The following is a 26,153-nucleotide window of genomic DNA, read 5'->3' as shown; positions in this document are numbered from 1 at the left end:
AACTAACACTTTGATCTATTTCTAATATGTTATTCCCAAAATATTATAAATTTGCATTCTTGTGAAAAAGCTGAATTTAACAGCCGACTTGTTAAGAGTCAATTGCCAATTTAGCTATTTCCCCGCTAGATCAAAAGCAAAATGCGGGATATATCGAGAACTAGCGGCTAGCGAGAATTATAGCTATTTTCAAAACAAAACTGATGACACTTTAGTTTTTTAAACACATCTGTTTCCTTTTTGTATTTTATGTTTTACGATGCCACACTTTAATTACTTGCAGTATTTTTGCATTGCAATGGTAAAAAAAACATCGATATGCCTAAAGATCTTTACTTTTTTATCGATTGTAATGGTCGCAAGTGACACAAATATGCGTAAAATCTTTTAGACTTGAGATTTTAAATTTGCCGCTCAAAGTTAGCGGATACACAAACCATTGCACGATAAAGGGATATACACCTCTGCAAATGCAATTTCTCCTCCGTGGTGAGTTTGTCGAGCGAGCGAACGATCGTAGGAGACGAGCTTTGTCGCTTTGGCAACGACAGCTCTCATTCTTTTCTAATTGGACTACGATCAGAGACGGATGATCTGGGTGACCGAAATTCTCGTTGATGGTGTGAAAAATAAAAATAAAACACATGCATCGGCAGAGAAAATAATCGTGAAAAAGGCTATTTTTGGCCTTTTTTTTTAATAAAAAAATATTTAAAATATAAACATCTGTTTTCAAAATTTGTTCTTTTTATATAATATATAGTAGAAATATTTAAAGATTATTGAAAAAAAGAAATTAAATCGATTAACATATGTTATTTTTACGAATTTTACATCACCTTAAAGTCAGAAGTGACAAACATGTATCCACTTTTCATCGCCACTGTATATTCTCTATGGTATAAGGTATGTATATAAGAAAACAACATCCTCATCGTCATCATCACCAACAGCAACAAAATTTTGAAGGCCTTCGTCGTGGAGTTCTGTCTGGTAAGTAATAAGTCCGAGTTGTCCGAACAAAAAAAACAATAAAACAACTAAGAAAGCTACAGTCGAGTGTTCGACTGTGAGATACCCGCTACCCATTTTGAATAAAAGAAATATATTTTGCGGTATTATTCTCAAAATATACAAAATATATATATAATGGTATATGTAGTATATCGATATAGTACCGCATTCAAAATATACCATAGACGGCACAATATACCAGATTGTCAGCCAAAGTAACTAAGACCCGTAGTAAGTAGGCGTTTTTGCCCATACAAAACTATTTCTTTAATAACTTCGACAATTTTTTTTCTGATCGCAATCAGAACTCATAAATACTATAGTTATTATTGTATATACCAAAATTCTGTTGTAGCTTGATTTTCGGGGGCGGAAGTGGGTGTGGTAAAAACGTGAAACAAAGTTGATCTGCGTGCAAACATAACAAATGCTGTCGAAAAAAAATTACAGCTCTATCTCTTATAGTCTCTGAGATACAGTGATTCATAAGGACATACGGACAGACACACAGACACATAGATGGACAGACGGACATGGCTAGATCATCTCGACTGTTGACGCTGATCAAGAATATATATACTTTATAGGGTCGGAGATGCCTTGTTCTACCGGTTACATACATTTCCTGCCGGCACAAATTTATAATACCCTTCTACCCCATGGGTAGCGGGTATAAAAATGTCTGATAACAGAAATTTTTGTATGTATATATTTACATGCACATGTACATACATAACATACATACATATATTAGTGTTCGACCACGCAGCAACTGCTCACAGTTTTGCTTGCACTGTATTTCTGTCCACCTTCGCAGTTGCGAATTTCGACAGCATATGAGCTGTCAGATAATACTCTAACTTTTGGGTCAGGTCTATACTTTTGCTAACTCAATTTGTACTCCGTAATATATTGTTGTTATTATTGCGTTTTGTGGTATAAATATGATAAAAAATCTTAAAAAAAAAAAAAAAAAAAATTTTTAAATATGAATAAAATACATATTTAAAAAGAAATATATTAAAAAAAATTATTAAATAAAAATGATTAAAAGTATTAAAAAGAAAATAAATAAAAATAAATATTAAAAAAAAAATAATAGAAAAACTTAAAAGCAAAAATTCTTTGTTAAAAAAAAAAATAAAATAAAATATAGATACATCCAGACATACATATTTAAAAGAACCATGAATCTTGTTTTCTTAAGTGCTCAGGAAAGATTAGGTGCCAAAGTTTTTGTTTATTAATTATTATAATGTTTTGCATTCTCTTCTTCTTATTATTATTATATTATAGGAGTTAAATGAAAAATTAATATATTGTATAAAGTTTGTTTCTAAATTTGCTGCCATTATGAACAAAATTTGAAATAATATTAAATTTATCATTTTTATTATTATAACCAAATGGTTTTGTTTTTGTTTTTCCACAATGAATAAATACTTATGTTAAATTTGAGTTTTTACAATGAGATTCTAATTTTTTTCATGGGAGAATAAATTAATAGGAAATTGTAGAACAGTTTTGTGGTCATAAAAAAAACAATCTTATTTATGACCATGGTTGGGTGGGTATAGACCAGGGTGTGGCACCGTACCATCTTATAAGTCCACCTCCGCTTTTCTTAATTTTGTCCGAATTCAACAGTGCGCATGTATTTGTTTTTAGATGATTATATATTGTAATTATTCAGATCGAGTAATATTTGTAGATTCGAGTCTGATTAATGAAGTGATTGCTAAGATTATCGACTCATGTGTTTGTTTTTAGAATCAGTAGGGACTCTATAATAATAAAGTTTTTCGTGGCTTCTTGTCAAGCTTAGCAAAAACCCACCCCACAATCCCGAAAGAGCTAAGTGTTTAAAGGGTGCCTCTTCGCTATACGCTTGCACGCGAGATGGTAATGAATTATATTTGTAACAGTCTTTTTACATCCGGAACTGAAAGAAAGTATTTTTGGTGCCCAATCGTAGGTCTGGAAACGTCACACGATTTTTACTAGTGTTACCACCTGGGTATTTCACAATTTCCAAAACAAGACACACGAGTCAATTAAAATGCCCAAGATTTATAAACAAAAACAGTGACATGCATGGTTGCAAGACCCCGCGTTTAAGGATTGGTTAACTCTAGATGCATACGTTGATGAAAAATGCTGTTGAAAATATTGCAAATCCAGCATTAATGCAAAACTTTGTGATTTGCACGCACATGCCAAGACATCTGCGTCATCTTCGTCATTTGCGTTTTCACAGACGATCTCTAAAATACTTAATAAATAAATTAAATTAATAAATGAAGAGATTGTATTACTAACGTAGCTTTATATTTTGGCTATCATCCTAATTTTCTGGTGGTTTCTAGCTTTTTTCATATGTTACTTTAGCTTTTTAAAGATCAGAAGAGTTGGCAACACTAATTAAGACTGGTATTTTAAGTTAACATTTCTGTTATGCAATATAACACTAGGATCTATTCCTAATATGTTAACTTGAAAATGTTATACATTTGCATTTGAAAAATGTTTTTTCCCCAAAGAAACATTTGATATTCCCCATAGTGCATTGTGCTTACTTATTTGCAATGATAAACATTAGAATGCTTTAACATATTTGAAGTGTGTTTAATTTGAAATTAATTATGCCTGCAAGCTGAAACAAGAACATGTGTGTATCTGTGTGTGAGTGTGTTGTGGTATCTGTGTGTGTGTGTGTGCCACACACTCTTAAATTTTAATATGTAATGAAATTTTTGCATCAAACTTTCGCTTTGCCAAAGTTGAAGTAAAAACTGCAAAAAAAAAAAAAACGAAAAACGGGGAAAAAAGAAAACAAGCTACAACAAATTGTTCGCCGTCTCTTTGGTCGCGTTGCATGCAACGTGGGGAGGCAACACACACACACACACACACACACAACACAGCACAACAAAATGGCCAGCGGGCATTTTTTGTGCATTTTTTTGCTTGGATTCGTTGGCAAGTTAATTGGAATAGTTTTCGCCAAACATCAACAAACTGTGCAACAAGCCAGTGACGATGCTTTAAAATGCGGCACAGATTGCTAAAGGGGAAAGGGAGGGGAAAAGGGGGACTGGATGGGGACAGATGTATATATAGATATTGTCGTTAATGCAGTTTCATTGTGAAGCAGCCGAGTTCACGTTGGCGATAATAATTTGAATGCCCCTCGCGCAGTTGCGCGACGACAATAATAACCTTGAAATTTCGTGTTCTGTTGTGTTGCGTTGTGTTGTGTTGCATGCCCCACCAATCTCTTTGGCACTTACACGGCGTACGCCTTTAGGGGCAACATGCGAATGAGCCAAGGACCCAAAGTATTTTATTGGGCACATAAAACTTTATTTAATAACCGCCGCTGCATGCTGGGAACAGCGACTGCGACCATAAAAAGCATCCATTAAAATTGCAAAAACAGAAACAGAAACCCAAAACAAAAACGAGAATAACATAAAAGAAAAGCTGAAATTTGGCAGGAATATAAACGAAAGCATTTAAAATGAAATCATGACTGAGCCCTTTGAAGGCATCGAGGGAATTGCAGCTTATAGTCTTAAGACTTTGATGGTCTTTATTAGCTGCTAGTGGCGTCTTTTCTATGTGTCAATGAAGAAAGTTTCGATTTGATGGCCATCAAATTTTAACAACCCTTTAAAATCGCTCATTTATTAAAATTTCTTAAAATACACCAAATAAAAATACAAAAATAATACCGAAGTCTTTATTTGGTATTTTCTAAGAATATCACAAAATATAATCACTAGACCAAGTTTCAATTATGTAATTTGTCTAATCATAATCTGAAAATTGTTGAAAACTTTTGTGATAAATCAAAAATTCAAACTACATTTCTCATTTAATAATTTTTCTTTATTTTATTCAATTTAGTTCTCTTTGTTTATGTTTTTGTTATTTTGACTTAAATTAATTATTATTTATTTAATTTTCGTTTTTCTTTTCATACTTTTAACTAGACGATTATAAACTTTGCTATAAATACATTTTATATTGTTGTTCTTTAAGTTTTTTTTACTATCTTTTTTATTTCCATTTAAATAAGAAAATTTACAAATAAATACATTTAATATTGTTTTTCTTTACGTTTTTCGACATATTTTTCCAAAAATTAAATTCTTTTTATAAAATTAAATTATATTTATATTATGTTGTTGTTCTTTAGGTTTTTTAACTTCTTCTTATTTGCAATAAATTAGGAAATTTACAAATAAAATTTATAAAATGCATAATAAATTTGATATATTTTGGAACTAAGTTCAACTAAATGTATTCGGAAATTTAATTAAAAATATATTTTAAGAACTGATTTTAGAATTTAATTTATGCAGTTCAAATAATTATTTGTCAATTTTTTGTTGATAAAATCAATTTAACAATACTTATAGAATATTTGTAAATGTCATGTTATGAAACAAAATATTTCATTGCAAATTAATTGCAATTCAGCACAAATAATTCCCCTCGAACTTAAATTGGATTAAGTAATCGACCAATTATTGCAATTGTTTTGATTGGATTATTGTTTCCATTTTATATGAGCCATTGTTTTAATTCTTCGTTTGTTTTACTTAAATAGAATAATACCACATTGTTTATTTTTTTTTTAGGAGTTCTGTTTAGGTTTCGCATTCGATTAACTTTTTTCAATTCGGTTTATTCAATTAGTTTTCACGTTTGTTCTCGAAGGAGGATTGTGGGCTTTCACTTAACTATTTTATGTACACATTATAATGCCAATATATATATATATATACTCGTATTTATTTACTAATCTCCTTCTTTCTCAGCAAGTTATCGACACATTTAATTAGAAGGATCTTTAGTTTGGGCAGCGTTTTGAATGTATTTTCATTATTATTATTATTATTGTTATTAACTACTTTTTGCTGAATGGTAGAAAAAATGTTGTGCTACACTTAAAACGAGTAAATGATCGATATATGTATGTATATATCATGCTTATAGACAAATATCATATATATATAATTCTTATATCGTTCACAACAGATTCTAGATTAGTAACTAAACGCTGACATTGACTAAACACTTTGTTCGTTCTACTTATTTTCGGTATTTACATGACTTATGATCTACAAAAGTTTAACTACACATTTTATGATTCGCTTAACAACACTTTAATCTTGTTGCCACAATTATTATTTATATTTTATTGAATGTGTTTTTGTTTTCTTCGTTTGTTGTAACCAGTTAACTTAGCTTATGAAATTTGTAGCTTAGATCTAAACAAAGATTAGGTGCAGTCTAGTAGTTTTCGAGTACTTTCGGATTAATCCGAGAAGTTCTTCTCGTCAGAGAAGCGCACATGATGTTGCTGCTTGAGGCGTGTTCCTCCTCCTCCTCCGCTTCCGCCTCCGCCTCCCGCAGCGTTTCTCTGTTTCAATGCCGCCATTCTCACAATTCCGTTTCCGTTGCTGCTGCCGACGGATTTGGTGTTGGCACTTCCGGTTGCCAGCGTGGGCGACATTGTTGCCGTGGATGTGGTCGTCGACGTGGATGTGGGTGACGACAACGAGTCCACTGTCCACTGCTCATCGCAGGAACAATAACCACGCGCCACGTCGCCACCCTCCATTGCCAACGCGTGCATCTCGCGTCTGAATTTGAGCTTCTTCAGCTGCAGCTTCTGCTCGCTGCCAACTCCTCCTCCTCCTCCTCCTCTTGCTGTTGTTGCTGTTACTGTTCCTGCTGCTGTTCCAGTTCCTGTTGTTTCGTGTTCCGCATTGAGCTGGCTGTCATCGTGGTCGTCCAGTTTGGTTGCCTCTTTCAGCGCATAGAACTCTTCGGGCGTTTCAGCACGTAATGTTTCTATGGACCTGCAAGCAAACAAATTTCCATTTCATTCAAATGTAGCACGAAATACTCTTTAAGCACTTTAATATTCTTAAATATTTCAATTAGTGGTTTAAAAAGTAAAAGCAAAGGAATTTAAGTTTTTGGTTGCCAGAAGATAGCAAATTAAGTTTATTTTTATACCCGCTACCCATACGGAAGAAGGGTATTATAACTTTGTGCCGGCAGGAAATGTATGTAACAGGTAGAAGGAGGCATCTCCGACCCTATAAAATATATATATTCTTGGTCTGTCTGTCTGTCCGTCTGTCCATCTACCACCACACTCTTACTTGTTTTTATATAGATTGTAATGTGAATTAACCATTCGATTTCGAGTATCAACATTATCTTAACAGTAAAATAAACATTATTATGTCCCTTATATGAACAATTTTATATTAGCTTTAGGAAATATAAGTTTACTTTTGCTTTGTTTAAGGTTAGAGTTTTAGAAAATAAGTAAGAAAGTTACGCTACGTTTTTGAATTAAAAACAAAATATAGCGATATTATTCTTAAAACATACCAAAATAGTATACCGCAAAAAATACAAAAATATACCAAAGGTTATATTTGGTATATTGTTATAGTACTCCATTGAAAATTTACCATAGAGAAGTAAACTTAATATATGTCAAAATGATATACCGCAAAAATACAAACATACATAAACATACAGTTTGCGGTTTTGCCATACAAAAATATTTAGTTGTTGTTTGTTTGTTTGCTTAGTTTTTAAAGTACTCTAACTTTAGCACTTTATAAATAAATAATTAAATGCAATATTAGTTTACTGTCTTTCTTCCAATGAATTTTAGCACAAACTAAGCTTCTATAGATTAAATCTCATGCCACTTTTCGCAATATATTTTTGTAGTGCGTTTTCGAAGCGGAAGCCAAAGTCCAAGTGCCAACACTTATAAAACTTTAAAAAAAAAATTTGTTGTTTTTGTGGAAACCTCTTACAATTCAAAAGCTAATTAGCACTCAGCCAAATAAATAAATAAAGGATTTATTAACTGCAATTGAAGCGTCGGAAAATAATGTCGATGGCCCTTTGCATTACCATCAAAGCGACTGCTAATTAATTAAATTTTTCACTGATGAAAATCGGTTTAATTTATACACACAAATAATTTGCATAATGCGATTATATTCATGCCAATAAAAAAATTCAACTGCATCTAAACATATGTTCATCGTCACTAATTGTTCTTTTTTTAGGTAGGTAAAATGCAAAAAAAAAACAGTATTTAATTTAATATATTTCAACCATTTTAAGTAGTGACAGTCTACTGTAAATCTAGTGCCTGAATGATACATTTTGAACGATATCTAATTATTGGTTAAAGAACTTGTTGTGATCTAAAATTTCTGCTTAAATTTAGTGAAAATTTTCAACATTTTAAATCCAACTGAGTTTGAGTTTTTGTTGTCGCTGTTTTATTCTAGACTCTTTCATATTTTTATTTTATTTGACTAAATTGATAGATGAATTTCAGGTCGCTTGCAATAATTTTCTGTTTTAATATCTTTGCTCAATAGAAAATCGATTTATTCATAAATGTGCAATAGACATTTAACAGTCATGTTATTTGAAAATTTTTAACTCGTTTTTATTTAGCGTGGCATATAAATTAAAATCATTTTTTGGAAAAATAAATAAATGATTCACTTTCTCCCTTATTATTATTAAGGTAAGTTTCTTAATACATTTTATGTGTATTTCGATTAACTGTTATAAGACGACATTTCTAGGAAGTATAGAAATTTTAAGGTGCATTGACAGTTTGGGCACTTTATTCAATAATTAATTTTATTTGTTATTTTATAGAGACAACAAAAATCGATTCCAAATAGAGTAAACTTAACAATGCAGTAGAAAAAAGAGAACTTCTTTTTGTTAATTATTATATACAATATAATATAATACAATGTTTCACTGCGACTTTGTATTATTGAAAAACGTCAAATCTAATTTCGTGAACAACGAACTTCGGAGAATTCTTATTAGTGGGCTGTATTTATAGGAAGATAGACGTGATATCTATGGACATATCTCTTCGCGTCAGAGGCCCCATCAGTCAGTACGCTCTTTTCTATTAAATGTAGTATTAAAGAATGGATTTATTATAATAAATAAATAATAATAATCTCTGTGGCATTCATTCAAAGTGAAAATAAATAAGTACCAACACATTTTTTTTGCTTTGACAATAGAAATAATAAATTAGCAATCGCATTCGCATGTGAAAAAAGTTAGTCTGAATAATTTTAATCTAGTGTGAATAAGGACAAATATATTTTGAAATGGGGCCACCAATAATTTCTTTTTAAATCAACTGTTCTGTTTATTATTTTTTTTATATATTCATGAAATTTATTGTTCCTCAGAGAAAATAAACAGAAATTCTTTATTGAACTACATAAATAAAGTTATTTAATCGCACTTTACTGATAATATTTAATTATTTTTAATAGTTAGAGAAAACATAAAGAATAAATAAATTTTGCGTTTTAGTTTGCATACGTTGTCAGCATGAATTAAAATACAAATTGAAAACAAAAATTGGATTTTTTGGACTCATTTGACTGCAGGGAATGCAAAGTAGCTGAGATATTGAGACAGAGAAAGAAAGATGGTAAATTAGCGTAACATTCGCATAGTTATCTGTGATGACCTCTTGTCTGTTTTTAGCAGCAACAAAATACGGCTTGATGTTGTTGGTTGCTGGTTGTTTTTGTTGCCTTTTTGCCATCAAAGTTTACGATTCATGTTTACGAACAAGTTGCCTTGAGAGCAGTCATTGCCACGCCCACACGCAACGCCCACGCCTTCGCTCAACTGCAGACACAGTGAGAGAATAAGGGGGCAACATCAGTCTGTGCCATTTTTGTGCCATTTCGGATGCCTGGCCATGAAACTCTTTCTATATGTGGTAGATGTATCTTGTATCTTGTCGCTGCTGCTGTCTATGTCTGTGTGTATCTGTGTGTGTGTGTGAGTGTTGCCCAACTAGCCCATTTTGTGACTGCGGCTGCCGTTTTGCATTGCATACTTCATTGCGCTCTGTTGGCGTTTTCCATTATGCTTTTGTGTGTTGGCTTAAAATTCAACGGAAAATCACACACACACACACACACACGCACACATAGATATATAGTAAATATGTATAGCTAGCTAGCTAGCAACCCCCGCACACATTTTTTGTGCGTGCTCATTTCTGCAGCAGAGTAAACTCAGTTTGTGCCTGGCCGCGAGAATTTATGCAAAGAAAGCGAAAAGTGCAAACTAAAGTGCAGCTGGCAAAATGCGCGCATTTGCCTTTTGTTTTGTCCTGGCTGCTGTCAGGATGGCATTCGACCTCCTTTCCCCTTCCCACCAACTCGGTTCTCCCTCGGCTCTTCCTAAAGCTGGCCAAGTTGCATACAGTTGAGCGCGCAATTTCGCGCAGATTGCCAGCTGGGAAGCATTCAAAGATGGAGAAAGTGGTATGTGGGAAGTGGAAAGGATTCTAAACTAACTATGCAGGCGGTCTTCGTTGCATTTTGACTTGACTGAAAACTGAGCAATGCCCGTAATGCAAATCGCGGCAACAATGTGAGCAGACTTACTGCTTAAACTTTAACTTACTCTATCTGCTGCACTGAAAGAAAAATATACGTTCCAAGCAATAGAAAAAAGTTTGCTTTTAAAACTTTTCGACTTTCGCAAAAAATCTTGAAAATATATTTTTAGATCTCAAGATTGAGATTTAAAACATGATTTAAAATAAAGATTTATTTTATTTTATAATTTCACATAAAATTAAGTGAAAAATAAAAATATCTTGCATAAAGTTTTATTGATTTAAAGTCTTGTGTTAACGCTCCTTGCTAACCTGTTCGATTATATTCTAAAACTAGATTTAAATTTAAAAGTTTTTCAATTTAAACAAATGATTACTTGGTTTTTTCCTAAAATCTATTTATGGTCAAGGGTTAATCTAAAATTTGGTCTTATCGCTTTTAACTCAGTGAGTAGAGATTTTGCGATTCATTTATGTTTTAACAATTTTTTTCTAAGTGTATTATCCCCTGTCATTCTCTGTCTCTCTCTCTCTCCCTTTGTCTTTTCTTCTCGCTGTCGCTAAGTGCAAGCATGTGTTGGCCATTATTAACGTATTACGTTTGTGTTTGTTTTGCCACTTTGCGCATCTTCTACTTAAAAACGGGAGATTCTTACATTAAGCTTCAGTTTATTTTAGAGATTAGCCAATGTCTTACAGATAATTTTGATTTTGTATAACGCGAAAATATTAAATATTGAACGGAATACAAATTTCAATTTATTATTTTAAGTTTATTATAATAACTTCGATAACACGATTTACCGGATTAGTTGTTTAAAATGGCATTTATAGTAAAACTTCAAAAGCTTTCTCGATTCCAATAATGTTTATGGTTTATGGCTAATTCGATCTTGTAAACTATTAGTAAAGATTTAAGATTTTTATACCCGCTACCCATAGCGAAGTAGGGTATTATAACAGTATTTATGGTTCCTGAAAAATTGGTTGCGGTGAAATAAAAATGTTAGAAGTTATTTAATAAATACTTTGCAGCTTTGATTGTCAATCTGGTATATTTTATACTTTAAGGTATATTTTAAATGTAGTACTACCATATATACTAAATATATAAATTGATGATTATTAGTATTTTTGCAGTATAATAATTAGGTATATTTTAAGAATAATACCGCACTGTTTGTGTTCTAGAATATTTCTATAGTTAATCTCATAAATCTCATTAAAATATAGGTTTTTATCATACTGTCATACCGAAAATCCACTGAATAATAATGCGTTAATACGAAATAATGTAATGTATGTATTTGCACAAATAATAGAGGTAGTTAGACAATCCGATTAACTGAACAGATTTAATAAACCAGTCGCACCTTAAAATAAGGCTCATAAGAGTCATAAGAGAGCATTATGTAAAAAGTTTAAGCTGTGATGTACAAACTGCAATTAGTTTTATGCATTCGCAGAAAGAAGAGAAGTTGGGGAACAAAGTCCAGGTGCAATATGAAAGCAGCTCACTAATCCTTTCTATTCACTTTAATACCTCGCGTGTTGGCTAATGTAACTGAAACTTTTGCACTAATTACGCAACGCGTTTATCACAAGCAATTCCATATATACTTTACATATACATATATGTATTTGTGTGTGTGTGTGTAATTTGTTTGGCTGTCTACACACAGAAATACACACATGTAATTTTAACTAAATTACACAAAGTTTGCAGCACATTTCTGCACGAAAACTGTCAACTTTTGCATTGCAGAAATGGAAACTGTAAATGCTTTACGACTGTGGTTTTCGCTCCTCCACCTCGAGAGAGTGTGCAGAGAGACAGAGAGAGAAAATAATAATAACTATAAATGTTAGAGTGGAATTCACAGTTAGCCACAGGTAAATGAATCCACTTAATGCAGTTGAACAAGAATCAATGTGACTCATTTGTCAGTATTAATATTAACACATTTCCAATCGATTAGCTTAGCTTAATGAATGCAATTATGTCGAATGCTTTGGCATTGAGTCTTCAATAATTTCAAAATGCCTGAAACTAACTAATGCGATTTAAGTTATTTAATGACTACCAAATATGCTAACAAGCTGTTTAGCTTTAAGCTCAAGAAATTCACATTTAGTGTTGAAACTTAATCAATCCCCTTATAATTAATTGAGCAATCAATTCATTTAATGTTGACTAAATTGTTATCAAAGGGCAATTATGCATTTTGCTGAAAGGTTCGTGTTTGAGGGTTTTAGTAAAGATTGGTTGCCCAATAATTTAATTTGATTCTCGTAATATTTTAGTATGGCTTCAAGCATTGAAAACTCAGTTTGCTAACGAATTTAATGTATTTACATTTTTTAATCAGGTGCATATGAATTTAGGAAGATTTCTCAATCGACTCTCATCTTCAACATTAATTTAATTTTGCCTAGAGAAATATTTATTTAGTTTATAAAAATGCGGAAATTGAAATAATATGTTTAAAAAATTAAACAACTTAATAAATTGATCTTTTTTAAGGATTCAATAGCAAGGAAATGGAATTAATAACATATCAATATTAATTATTATTGTTTGTTAATGTAGTTCTTTTATGTATTTTATAATGTCAAATCATATTTAAGTTTGATATATAAGAATTTGACAAGCTGTCCAATTTGTTGATGGCAACTTAATCCACGAGAATTCACACTATAAAAATTGATTAAATTACATTTTTTAATGGAAATTTTAAGCGGAATGAATAACAAACAGTTGTTGAATTTTTATTTGGTTGCATGTCTAAAATTGTTTGCAATTCGAGCACTTAACAACTTGATTCTAAGTTTCAGGTAATAATTTGAAATCACAGCTTCTAGTAGCTAGGTAAATAACTTGAGCTCTGCATTGTTTATACTGTGCTCCTGGTTCCTTCTTCTTCTTCTGTGAAGTTTGCAAAGTTTTTTCTCTCTTTTTTGGATCATAACTTAAAGAACTGCCACAGTGCGCACAGCGGGCAGCTGGTAGAAAAGTGAAACAAGATACGGAGAAGAAAGCGAAAAGTAGAAAACAAAATGGTATGGAAAATTAATGTTTATTGCACTTTTAACACATATACACTTCGGCACAAGGCCCCCAAGCGACGCGGCGAGTACTCGCTTATTATATATATGGTATATGTACATATATAGTATGTATTGTGTATGTGTATGTGTGGTGGATGTAAATTTACATAACGGTTGCCACTTGCTGCTCTTTTGCCTTTTATTTTAGTTGGAAAATTGCATTTTGCTGAGCACAAGGGAAGAGCACAAATGTTAATCAGCTAAAAGTCATGGAGGTGATGCTGCATGTCCTGAGCTCAGCTCAGCTCAGCGACGGAATGCTGCCCCACAGCGAAGGTGTTCAGGTCAGGTGTAACAGTGGCGAAGTAAAAGAAGAATACAACAAAAAACAAGTAAGCAAGTTACAGTCGAGTGTGCTCTACTGTGAAATACCCGCTACCAATTCTGAATAAAAGCAAAACAGTGCGGTATTATTCTTAAAACGTACCAAATTAATATACCGAAAATACTATAAATGTAACAAAGACTACATTTGGTATATTTATATAGTACTACATTCAAAACATACCATAGAACGCGAAATATACCAGATTGTTAGCCACAGCAACTATGGCCCCTACAATTTGTATCTGATCGCAATCGAATATTCAGGAATCATAAAACTTTAGTTATTATTGCATATGTATACCAAAGTTGCGATAGTTATTCGATTTTCGTTAAGTAGGTAGAAATAGGCGTGGCAAAAATGTGAAACAAACTTGATTTGGTTGCAAACATAACAAATGCCGTCGAAAAAATTTATAGCTCTATCTCTTATAGTCTCTGAGATCTGGGTGTTCATACGGACGGACGGACAGATGGATATGGCTAGATCGTCTCGGTAGTCGACGCTGATCAAGATACTTTATAGGGTCGAAGATGCCTCGTTCTACCTGTTACATACATTTCCTGCATGTACAAAGTTATTACACCCTTCTACTCCATGGGTCGCGGGTATAAAAGCGAAAAAATGAAAGAAATGCAAATTTAATTGTATGCCAGCTGAATTAATGGCTTGCCCACACACACACTATGTATAAGAAGAGACAACAACCATTTTCCGGACTATGCAAAAGCATAAAGAGGCTGCAAGTGGACAGCGCCTCTAAAGGGTTTCTTCAGGTATAATGTATGTATGTTATATTTTCCACAGCGACATGGTAGCATATGGTGATTACCAACATTCTGCTTCTGCATAATTTTGATAACACAACATTTTGTTTGAGATTGTTCAACGCAATTACGCGAAAGTCTCGAACATATGTTGCAACAATTGAATTCTTCGAAGTGAACTTTATTTGTTGTGTTGATTATAAATTTAATATGAACAACAATACAAACAATAAATAATATAAATTTCGCATTAAAAACCAAATATGTAATGAGTTAATGGTAAGCCTATCAAAGTTTTGCTAAATTGTATTTAAATTTTTAGAAAACTCAAATCAAAGTTCAAAATCATTGCGAATTGCGAACAAAATTAACTTATCATAGTAGTACATATGGGTAATTCTCTGACGGATTTGTCGGGTGGGACAGTCTATACAGTGAAAAAAACATAAACTTAAACAATTTTATAAATAAGTGAAATTCCGTCAGAGAATTATCCGTATATGTTTTTTTTCATTTATATTTCAAGCAGAAATTGAGTAACTTTAAACTGAGAACGATTTTCTTTATTGCTTGAACTTTTTGAAGCTTTTGTCAATTTAATTCTTTTTTTCTTTTACTCGGAAATAACATCTAAATTATTGCATAGTTAAATATCAAGTTTATGTAACTAGAAATATGTAGTATTTTTTCTTCTTTAGAGTTTTAAAATAATAAAATATGTATAATTTTACCAGAAATTGAGCGAATAAGTTTAGCAGAATCTTCTTTAATGAAACAACTTTTTTAAAACTTTAAAATATTTTGTTTATATTTTGTGGAACTAAGGGGGTTGATAATCTAAATAAATGCATTGCCAGAAATCAAGTGTACTATAAGCCATTAGAATTATACAATATATGGCATTGTATTTAGAGTTTTTACTTCATAGTAATGAAAGATTTGATTTAAATTTTTGTTTAATTTAAAATTTTTGTAAAAGTGTATTTTTCAATAATTATACGAATGCATTGATTTATTGTAATTTGATTTCTGAAATAAATAAATCTCTGAAATAAAATAAACCCAATATCCACCAAAATAACTTTCTTGGCTGTAAAGAGGGATTAAATAGTCGGTCAGTCTCTAAATAAATTTTTGCATTCACCCAGAATTTATATCATTGTTGTTTTATGCAACACGAAATGAAAATTAAATTTTTAAGTTTTTCCCCTTTTATACATACAAATTTGCAAATTTGCAGGGAAGTGGTTTTTGTTTCTTTCGTTGTAAACTTTGCTTATGCAACTTATGGTGTTGAATTAACCAAGCCTTTGGCTTAAATGTCAAGCCAACAAAATTCATTGGCCTCGTTTATGGCTGCACCTGGTTTATAATGCATAGCATATGTATATAAGTAGATCTTTTTTCTGCGGGAAATGGCGAATATTTTTCAGTGTCCATGCGTCCAAGCTGTGTGTGAACATGTTTTGTATTTTCATGACTTCATTACGTCGCATGTTGGGCTAAAGGGAGCTGCGTTTGGATAGTATGCTTTGTATGCCTTGCGCATTTTTCCATGTCAGCAGCTGCGACATTTGAGTTCAGAGAGAAGAAAAAGAAAAATAGGAGCATGGGAATATTTGATTACCCTACAAATGGCAATAGAGATGAATTCATCAAAATACATTTAATAATATAAAGAAATGAATTTAAATATTAATATTACAGGGATAAGAAATCATTGCTCAATAATCTATAATTATAATACAAATACTAACTATTAGGGTATTCTATAGTCGACGTAAAATTAGCTTGGCTTTTATAGTACATTCGTTTTTTTTGTTATCAAATAAAGGGCAACATTTTTTGCAGCCGCATGTTTGACATGCCATTTGTTATTTTTGATCAGCAACGTGGCCATATTTTGTTTTACCTTTTTTGTCCTTTGACCTTCTTTTGCCTCACAAAAAGGGTTAAAATTCTTGTCATATTTACAGGCACATGTTGGAATCTGAAAAATGTGACTGTCTGTCTGTCAGTCTGTCGAATGTTTGCACTTTGACGTATATGGAAAATATTAATATCAACCCAAGTTTACTTTGCAATGACCATCACTTTAAACATCTACATTGAAGTCGAGTCAAATGAAATAGATTCCATACGCCAACGTCTACAACATCAGATCACAAGAAAAATAAAAAAAATATAATTCAAAACAATGGCTACATTTGCTATTTATTTAAGCGCCGCAATGATGCAACTCAATCCACCCAGCGATTGGGATGATATTCTTGCTGTGGCTCTTCAAAAATTGGGTTCCACCTGGAGACGTCGCTATTATGCGGTTCAGTTGCGCAAGTCCTTGATAGTGGGACTACGTTTTGGCATAATTAATGAACTAAGTGGCAAATACTATCTAAACGAATATGGGATTGTTGACAACGATGGCAATGTCCGATATGACTTTACCCCCAACCTTTTTACTCAATTGGCCGACGTCACTCTTGATGAAGAAAATGTGGCATTACATCGATCTCTATTCGGTAGCAAAATCGTTCCGGATGTAATGCAAAAGTGGCGAAGAGTTGGATGGCTGGCTAAAGAGCAAATCTTTAGAACTTTATGCGATAGAAAATTCAATATCAATGACACAACTTCTAACGAAAGTCAAAATGCTATAAATGAAAATGCAATAGAGCTAGTTGAGTTACCTAAGGAATGTGATGAAGATGTTTCAAATAAAAACGAAATGACTTTGACAAGCGAGCTTCAAGAAAACACAAGCTCAAATAATTTTAATTGCATTGCTGTCCTATCTAAAAATATTATTGAATATATAATAAATTCTTTAATGGAAGTTTGTGAGCTAACTGATGTTGACCGTTCAATAAACATTGGAAAAAACGCTGGTGAAAGTCAAGAAGATGATATGAAACTGATAATTGGAAGTAAAAACTCCGATAGTGTAAACATGATTAGCGAAGTAGATTCGGAATTAAACATTTTGGAAAAAATCGAATATCAAAATAGTTCAATTCCCCAAAAGAAGGAGAATATATATATAAATAATAAAGAAATTCTGGAAGTTCTCCAAGAAAATGGAGTGGAAATCGATGAGAGTTTCAAAAATCTATTGAGACACATTGGTGAGGTGGATTTCGTTAATACAAATGTTACCAGTGAACCATATATTTCAAATCTGGAGAGTGGATTTTCAATTGAAATCGAGGAAAATAAAGATACAACTTCTCAGACATCGCTTCTGCAATTTCAAACTGAAAAAACTTCACAGACATCGCTCCTGCAATTTCAAACTGAAAAAACTTCACAGACATCGCTTTTGCAATTTCCAATGAAAAGAAAGTTGTTGGAGGATTGTGACCGACAGGTGAAATGGTTGAGAATCACGTGTGATTAATTTATGTTATGCTACCAGCACATAAGATACAATATTTTAAATTGAAAGTTTATTTATTAAAATAAAATTATAAATATAATACATTTCACTATATGAACTGTGAGATCCCCTCTACTCATTTTGAATAAAAGCCAAACAGTGCGGTATTCATTTCAAACATATCAAATAAGTATACAGAAAATACAAAAAAAATTTGTAAATTTGTAAAAATTGCCAAATCTTTTAAATGTTATTTTTCATAGAGTATATACATTTTTGATTATTATTTTGTTAACACCTATTACAAAATGCTTAGAATAGCGTCCAATTCTTCTTCTGCTTCATTAATATCCATGTACTTTTCATTTCCGGTAATTTTAAGTAAGTATTCATAGGGAAGTACAGAATTATTTTCAAGTCTATGTAGTCCATACCAGTTTATATACATATATAAAATTAATATTTAAATTATTTTATTTCTATTAAAATTATTCAAATTCCAAACAAACCTTATAAATGTTGTTTGTATACTTTTGGCATCTTTATTTCACTTCAAAAAATAATAAAGAAACACTCGGCACAATGACCTTTTGAAATGCAGTTAACTTTTCAAGTCAGTGAACTCAAGTAGCTCATATAATCGAACTATTGAGTTAAATACAAGTTCCGATTTCATTGTGAACTATTAATCGCAGTTTTTACCAAAAAGGGAATACAAAATAAAAAGGCTTTAAGTAAAGTATAAATGATAAATTGCTAAAAAAAAGTTGCTAGATTTGTAGCTAATAGAATTTAAAAAAATAAGTTGCAAATTTTTGAAATGTTGCTAGAATTGCTAAACTGGCAGCACTGATGTAGGGTAGCATATGCCTTCTGTCTGATACATATCATACATATGTACATACTATGTACATTTTCTGGAGGCACAAAGTTATTATACCTCTCTTCCCTATTATGTGCAGTGGACCAGAACCTTATAGTTTATATATAATTTAGTTATCGCTTTACATAATAAACGCTTAAGTGGTTTGCTATGGTAAGTCATTTTTTTCTACCCATAGGGTGGTATTATAACTTTGTGCCGGAAGGAAATGTATGTAACAGGTAGAAGGAGGCATCCCCTACCCTATAAAGTATATATATTTTTGATTAGCATCAATAGCCGATATGATCTAGCCATGTCCGTCTGTCCGTATGAACACGTAGATCTCAGAGACTATAAGAGATAAAGCAATAATTTTTTCGACAGTAAATGTTATGTTTGCACGCAGATCAAGTTTGTTTCACGCCCACTTCCGCCCCCGCAAATCAAAATCAAAATCGAATAACAAGCGTAATTTTAAAGAAGAAATATTTTTGTGTGGCCAAAAACGCCTCCGGCTGAGTTGCTTTGGCCGACAATCTGGTATATTGTGCCGTCTATGGTATATTTTGAATATATATAATATACCGTTCGGTAAATTTTTAGTATTTTGCAGTATTTTCGGTATATTTTGAAAATAATACCGGAATATTTTGCTTTTATTCAAAATGGGTAGCGAGTATCTCACAGTCGAGCACACTCGACTGTTATTTACTTGTTATTTAATGACATTTTTAATTTTTGAAATTTTGTAAATTCCGTCATACTATTGGCAAAATCTTTAAACTATTATGAACTCATAATATTTGCGTTATATAATAGCATCCCAACTTCCTCTTTGCGATAAAATTATTCATATTGTTGTAATTGTAGCTTATCAGCTTAAAAATAGAAAATAAGAATTTTTCAACATAAACCCGCGTAAAAAACACATTATTTGAGTTTATGTTTTTTTTTTCACTGTAAAGATGGTCGCACGTGACATCCGTCGGAGAATTACCCATATGTACTTTATTTATCGGGCAAAAGCTCTCAAGCTCTCTAAATGAGTACAGTGAAATCTCTCATGGTTGCACAAGCACTGCTACACTGTCATAAGCAAAAAAGTTCGCTAGAAGTTTTCACTGTAGTAAAAAGTATAAATCGACTGTAGAAAGCAATTGCAAGGCAGTCTGAATTGTGAGTTCAGTGATGACTTTTGACATTATGTTCAATCGCATAACCCTCGTGAATTTGGTGATTCTCCTAGGCATCCTATTCGCATTATGCAATAGGGACTGTGATTTTAAGTGCCCTTCGATATAATGCAGAGTGTAATGGAACAAAAGAGTGTTCATATTCATATTCATAGTTTTGTAATTATAGCTTATCAGCATACAAATTGAGAATGTCCACTCAAGAAGTTTTCACTGTAATAGGAAGTATAAATCGACTGTCGAGAGCAATTGTAACACAGTCTGAAGTGTGAGCTCAGTGAAGACTTTTGACATTATGATTATTCGCATAATCTTTTTAAATTTGGTGATTGTTATCCTATTATGTAATGGGTACTGTTTTTTTGAGTGCCCTTTTGATAAAAAGTGTCTTAGGCTTAGTGCAGTGTGTAATGGAACAAAAGAGTGTTCTTTTGGCGAGGATGAGTTACATGTTAATTGCAAATATCCCACAACTACCCGTCCTTCAACTTTCTATTGTGCAAACGGAGTGCCTATCGCTAAATCTGAAATGTGCAATGCAAAAATTGATTGTATCGATAAATCTGACGAGTCGCCTGCGATCTGTAAGAAGTATGAAAAACAGCTTGAACTCCGAATTCAAAATTCGACGTGTGAAAAGTACGTAATAATTATATTTAAATTCACATTACAGCAGCGATAGCAACAACAAAAACCATTTTTCTTAAACACTAAAGAACATAATACCTAAACTAAAATGTGCACACAGCTGATTTTCAAAAGTGTAAAAAAGTAAAGTAAGAACACAAAAAATATTACAAATTTAAGGCATTGAAAGATGTAGAGAAATAAACAGCTCTGAATATATGGTAGTTTAAAAATTTATTAAGCAATCACTTTTGGTTCACAAAAATTATAATTGATCATTGAATATTTTTGCGGCTAAAAAACGGATACTAAAGAAAATAATTATAATAATAATAATAATAATAAATAAATTTCAATTTAGTTTGGAAGAATCTGTGTTACAAAGAAAATTCAATTTCCATCAATTTCTCTTCATCTGTGAATTTTGTCAGTGCTTTTAAAAACTCTGACGATTTTACAAACACTTTGGTTAAAAGCTACACTAAAACATAAATGTTATTTAAAAAGATCTATTATCTCCATAAAATGTGTTTGATTTGTGATTAAATGAAATTTACATATAATTACTTCACTCTGTTTTTCAATGTTCCCATAAACACTTAGAGAAAAAAATTCTCATTGAGTTGTTAATGATAATCATGTCTAATGCTGAGACTGGCAATTTTGAACAAAAAAGTTATAATCACATTTGATTGAGTAAGAGATAAAAGGATATAAGAAATATGAGTAATTTTATTTCTGGACATTCCACCTTTTGACTCATTATATAAAAATCATAAAATTAATTCGAAAAAATATATGTTGTTTATTTCTGTCTGCTTTATACAATCGCAATTAAATTCGATGCGTTTCTTCAACCTTTTAATGAATAAAACGTGCCTGCTTTTATCACAAACTGCCTAATCTAATGGCTCTCCCTTTTGGTCCCATGTGCTAATTGAGCGAGAGCAATACCATACATCGTATAAAATTTCCTGTAGATAGTTGACTTTTATTTTTCTCTTTCATTGTGTTGGGCTCTTTCCATTCTCTTTGACGCTGAGTGTATCGTGTTAGGTTCAGGGCAGACTGTTTCTATATATAAATCGACATTTCAAAACATTTTAAACAAGTCAGAAAGCTACAGTGTGCGCTCGACTGTGAGATATGCGATACCAATTTTGAATAAAAGCAAACTATTGCGGTATTATTTTAAAATATACTAAAAAATATACCACACAAATACTAAAAATATACCAACTGCTATTTTAGGTATATCGATGTGGTACTACATTCAAAAGAGTGCAAAATATACCAGATTGTAGGCCAAAGCAACTAAGACCCGTAGAAAGTCAGCGTTTTCCCCATACAAAAGTTTTTTTTTAATATCTTCGACATTTATCATCCGATCGCAATCAAATTTTTATGAATCACAAGGACTATAGTTAGTATTATATGGCATTTCCCAGCATATAAAAGCACCCTCTATCCTTTAGGGTATTATATCTTTGTGCCTACAAGAAATGTAAGTAACAGACAGAAGAAGGCATCTCTGACCCTATAATATATATATGTACATACATATACATATATTCTTGACAGGGTAATTAGCCGAGATATATTGCCATGTCCGTCTGTCTGTATGAACATCTAGAACTCACAAGCTGTTACAGACAGCCTACTTATTATGGGTCTTAGTTGCTTTGGCTGACAATCTGGTTTATTTTGTATTCTATTTTATATTTTTAAAGTATAATTATATCGAGATACCAAATATAGCCTTTATGATATTTTTGTATTCACATTTTTTCAAAATTTCATAAAAAAAAAATGGTGATGAAATTCGCTTAATTTTTGATGTTAGTTATTTATTATTTAATAAGGTTAGCTATAAATAAAATTAACGCTAGCACTATCACTATTACTATTAAACAAGTGGCTACAAAGGCCTTCAGCTTAATTGTTGATGTTATTTATTCGTTTTAAATGAAGATCGTGAAAGAGTATTCTGCACTTCACTAAAATGTACACATACGTATATGTATTTGAATACTTGTGGTAATTATTTAATTTAATTTATTTATAGATTTCAGCTCTCATGCCAAGCTTCAACCCAAGACGATTGTATTTCCGCGGATAAAATATGTGATGACAAGTTCGATTGTCCGAATGGCCGGGATGAATCTATAGAGATGTGCATGCAAGTACTTAAGCATCCCCATTTCCAGTGTGGCAATGGAAAGATCATCTATAATAGTAGTCAACTGTGCGACAACAAATATGATTGCCTCGATGGCTCTGATGAGTTGGAAACTCATTGTAAAAAAAAAGATAAATGGGAATGGAAGCCGGCAGTTACATGTGCAGAGCCTAAGGGAAATGGTTTAAAATTTACGAGCAACACAACAATGTATGCTAAGAAGGAAAATAATGAAACGCATTATTTTGTCTATGCAAGCGGTGTAGTTCAATTTGAGTGCTACGATTCTAAGGAAGACTTCAAGGGCAAAAAGTGGAATGTGTGCAAGATTGATGAAAATGGAAATGGAAAATGGTTGAATGATTTACCAGAGTGTGTGGACAATCGTAATAAGAACCAAAACACAAATGGAGATTGGGGCTGCAGATTAGATACTTATGATCATTATTCAGAAAATTTGCGCATTTGGAACTGTTCAAACGACGGCGAAAATTGCGTAGAGAAGATAAAACCACCTTTAACTAACGCGTATGTAAAGTTCAACTGTTCGAAGAACTTAATGTTGTTCCCAGAAGGTCTACGGGAAAGAATATATCGTTGTCGAGACAAAGAATGGAAACTCAACTCTATGGAACTTCCACCCAAACCAAGATGCGGCAGTGTGTACTTTTTAGTAGAATTTTCATCACCATCTTACAAAATGAATATTTATCAATTTGTGTTTTTTTTTATCTTTTATCTAGAAATGTGCAATACAACTGAATTGTATTGCCTGGACTCGATGGAACCAAAATGCAAGAAACGGGACGGATCAACTACGAAATGCGACCAGGCACCCAGTTGGGAACCAGAAACCACAGTTACTTATGAATGTTTTCCTGAATACAGACACGACACTAATTTAAATTTTACCTCGGTGTGCCTTGACAACGGAACTTGGAAACATTCTGGTAATAGAGATGAATCTTGCTCAATAAAATGCGGATTAAACGAGCTACAAACGTTAATGTCTGTAAATGGCCCAGAAACGGAACCGTACCATTCACCATGGTCAGTTGCTATTTATGACAACAACGATATGCAACAGTTCGAATACTCCTGTGGTGGTGTCCTAATACGACATAATTTCGTATTGACTGCTGCTCATTGCGTTAGTGATGGAATAAACAACTTTGGAATTAACCGATTTCGTGTGATGCCAGCCCAAAAAGTCATTGTATCCGTCATTGATAGCCACAATGATTGTCGAAAGGCCAATGAAACCAATAAAGACGAGGCTGATAAACACAGTGAGTGTTGGATAGTTCAGCAGATAATTATTGATCCGTAAGTTCCATTCTGTCAATCATATTCGCAGCTGTTGTAATATCTTTTACTTTTTAGCAAATATGATCCGACACGGTATACATCCGATTCGGCTCTTTTGCATCTGCAAGCAAACCCATTTTTGCCATTCAGAATAGTTTGCATACCGGGAATCCACTTTGATTGGGAGAAAGGTTATACAAATCGCAATGGCTCAGTTTTTGCGTGGGATACGAAAGAAAGAAAGTTAAATCAAAAACTAAATTTCGTTATTGTCGATGGAATACTAAACAATACAGATAACATCGCAAATAGTAACTTTCACATAGATGTAATCTCATATAATAATGTTAAAACTACACTTTGTAAAGGAGATAGTGGCTGCGGCTTTTTCGATGATTGTCCTAATGGCAAGAAAATGTGTTTATTCGGGATCGTTAGTACAGGTCAAAGCATGGATATAAACGAATGCACTAGTAACGTTAAAATCAATAGCGTTGTGCATCCGAGTACAGTTGCATTTGTGAATAAATATATAAAGGCAATTTCTAATAAATGTCCCAAATAATAATCCATCCAAATTGATAACCACCACTTATATAGATTTCATAAAATAAATACAAATATTTTGGTATGGAAATAATATTAGTTGCGTTAAACTTCTTAGATTTAGTATTTCATTTTATATATGTACCAATGTTAACTAAAATCAAATAAATGTATTCAAATACATATTAGCTGAAAATATATTTGATTTTTAACTCACACTTGTGCATCTAGGAGCTGACTAGAAATTAAATTGCAATGTAAATATGCGCAGATTACTCAATATGCTGGAATGATTACGAAAAATGCGTGTCAAGCCGAAGTTAAGTTCTCAATTGAAATCGGATCGCAAGGAACCGATTAAAAAGACCTACAAGAAAGATATTAAAACAACAAACGACACACATTTCTCTGCCAAAATCTACAGCATGTGCCGAGCGTGTGCCAACGATCTACTCAATTTGAGAGTCGATCTACGAATGACGCCGAAATTGCTTTGTGAGCGCGAGGCGTTCCTGGACAAGGGATTTGGTTTGGCCGCCACGGTTGAAATACTTTGCGGAGTGATGACAGGAGCACGCCATGCCTCACAGCTAGTGGGACTTCAGGGTTTGTTTGGGACGGATCGAAATATCGCGGATCTGGGTCAGGTGTATATTGCCATTGATCCAATGCGCTTTTGCGTATCCTTTGAGGAGCGACTGAGCGATTTCCAGCAGCTACTGCGAGATGCTTTGCCCTGGGACGCCAATCATTGATTCCTGGTGACAAGGAGAGACTGCATATGCATATGGTGTCAACCATATAATGGTCAGATCAGGGTGGCTTAAGATGTGAGAATTGATTATTAGCCAAATAATAAATATAATATGGGGATTTGATTATGCCTTACGAAGTTACGGAAGCAACTATTAATTTTGTTCTACAAATATACCAGTAATATACCGAACATATACTACATTACATATTTGGTATATTTAAATATTGTTACATTTGAAACACGCCAAAGATTACAATATATTTTTAAATGGACAAAGTATTTCTTTAAAAAATTATACCCTACCCTAGTATATTTGGTATATTGATATTACATTAAATATATACTATAGAATGCAAAATATACCAGATTGTCAGCCAAAGCATAAAAGACACCTAGAAAGTAGACGTTTTTGCCCATACAAAAGTATTTCTTTACTAACTTCGACAATCACAAAGACTATAGTTATTATTGTTTTTATCAAAATTCGCGAGTCTAGCTTATTGTTCGAGTCTTGACAATTTATGGGGGCGAAAGTGGGCGTGATAAAAATTTGAAACAAACTTAATTTGAGTGCAAACATAACAAGTGCTATCGAAAACAAATAAAAAAGCTACAGTCGAGTGTGCTC

At 32.5% G+C, this 26,153-nt stretch overlaps 2 protein-coding genes across 11 annotated transcripts in view; one reads left to right on the top strand and one right to left on the bottom strand.

Moving 5' to 3' along the window:
- Positions 1 to 977: 977 nt before the first annotated feature.
- Positions 978 to 24,892, top strand: LOC132785054 (modular serine protease-like). 2 transcript variants are annotated; one of them, XM_060791026.1, is made up of 4 exons: positions 978 to 993; positions 22,801 to 23,573; positions 23,658 to 24,240; positions 24,298 to 24,889. In XM_060791026.1, exons 2-4 carry the CDS (start codon positions 22,907 to 22,909, stop codon positions 24,785 to 24,787), a joined length of 1,740 nt encoding a protein of 579 aa, XP_060647009.1. In that variant the 5' UTR covers positions 978 to 993; positions 22,801 to 22,906; the 3' UTR covers positions 24,788 to 24,889. The 2 variants fall into 2 exon arrangements, with proteins under 2 accessions (XP_060647009.1, XP_060647008.1); XM_060791025.1 differs by lacking the exon at positions 978 to 993 and adding an exon at positions 20,368 to 20,747 and having other exon boundaries at positions 24,298 to 24,892.
- The window catches only part of LOC132785051 (neuroligin-1), a 76,870-nt gene continuing 56,357 nt past the window's right edge, over positions 5,641 to 26,153 (bottom strand). For all 9 annotated transcript variants that reach the window (XM_060791016.1, XM_060791019.1, XM_060791014.1 and 6 more), the window contains one exon: positions 5,641 to 6,887. Coding sequence is in view for 1 of the 9 variants with exons in the window: in XM_060791023.1 (XP_060647006.1) it covers positions 6,880 to 6,887 (8 nt within the window). In the remaining 8 variants the exon portion in view is untranslated. The remainder of the gene's footprint in view (positions 6,888 to 26,153) is intronic.

The sequence above is a fragment of the Drosophila nasuta genome, chromosome 2R (assembly GCF_023558535.2).
Source record: "Drosophila nasuta strain 15112-1781.00 chromosome 2R, ASM2355853v1, whole genome shotgun sequence".
NCBI classification, from domain to species: Eukaryota; Metazoa; Arthropoda; class Insecta; order Diptera; family Drosophilidae; genus Drosophila; species Drosophila nasuta.
This window is presented reverse-complemented; position numbering and strand designations above follow the sequence as displayed.

Coding starts and splice junctions, on each gene's coding strand:
- LOC132785054 (XM_060791025.1), top strand. CDS start 20,404: ATGATTATTCGCATAATCTTTTTAAATTTGGTGATTGTTATCCTATTA. Junction 20,748..22,800: donor CAAAATTCGACGTGTGAAAA/GTACGTAATAAT, acceptor ATTTATTTATAG/ATTTCAGCTCTCATGCCAAG. Junction 24,241..24,297: donor CAGCAGATAATTATTGATCC/GTAAGTTCCATT, acceptor TTTACTTTTTAG/CAAATATGATCCGACACGGT.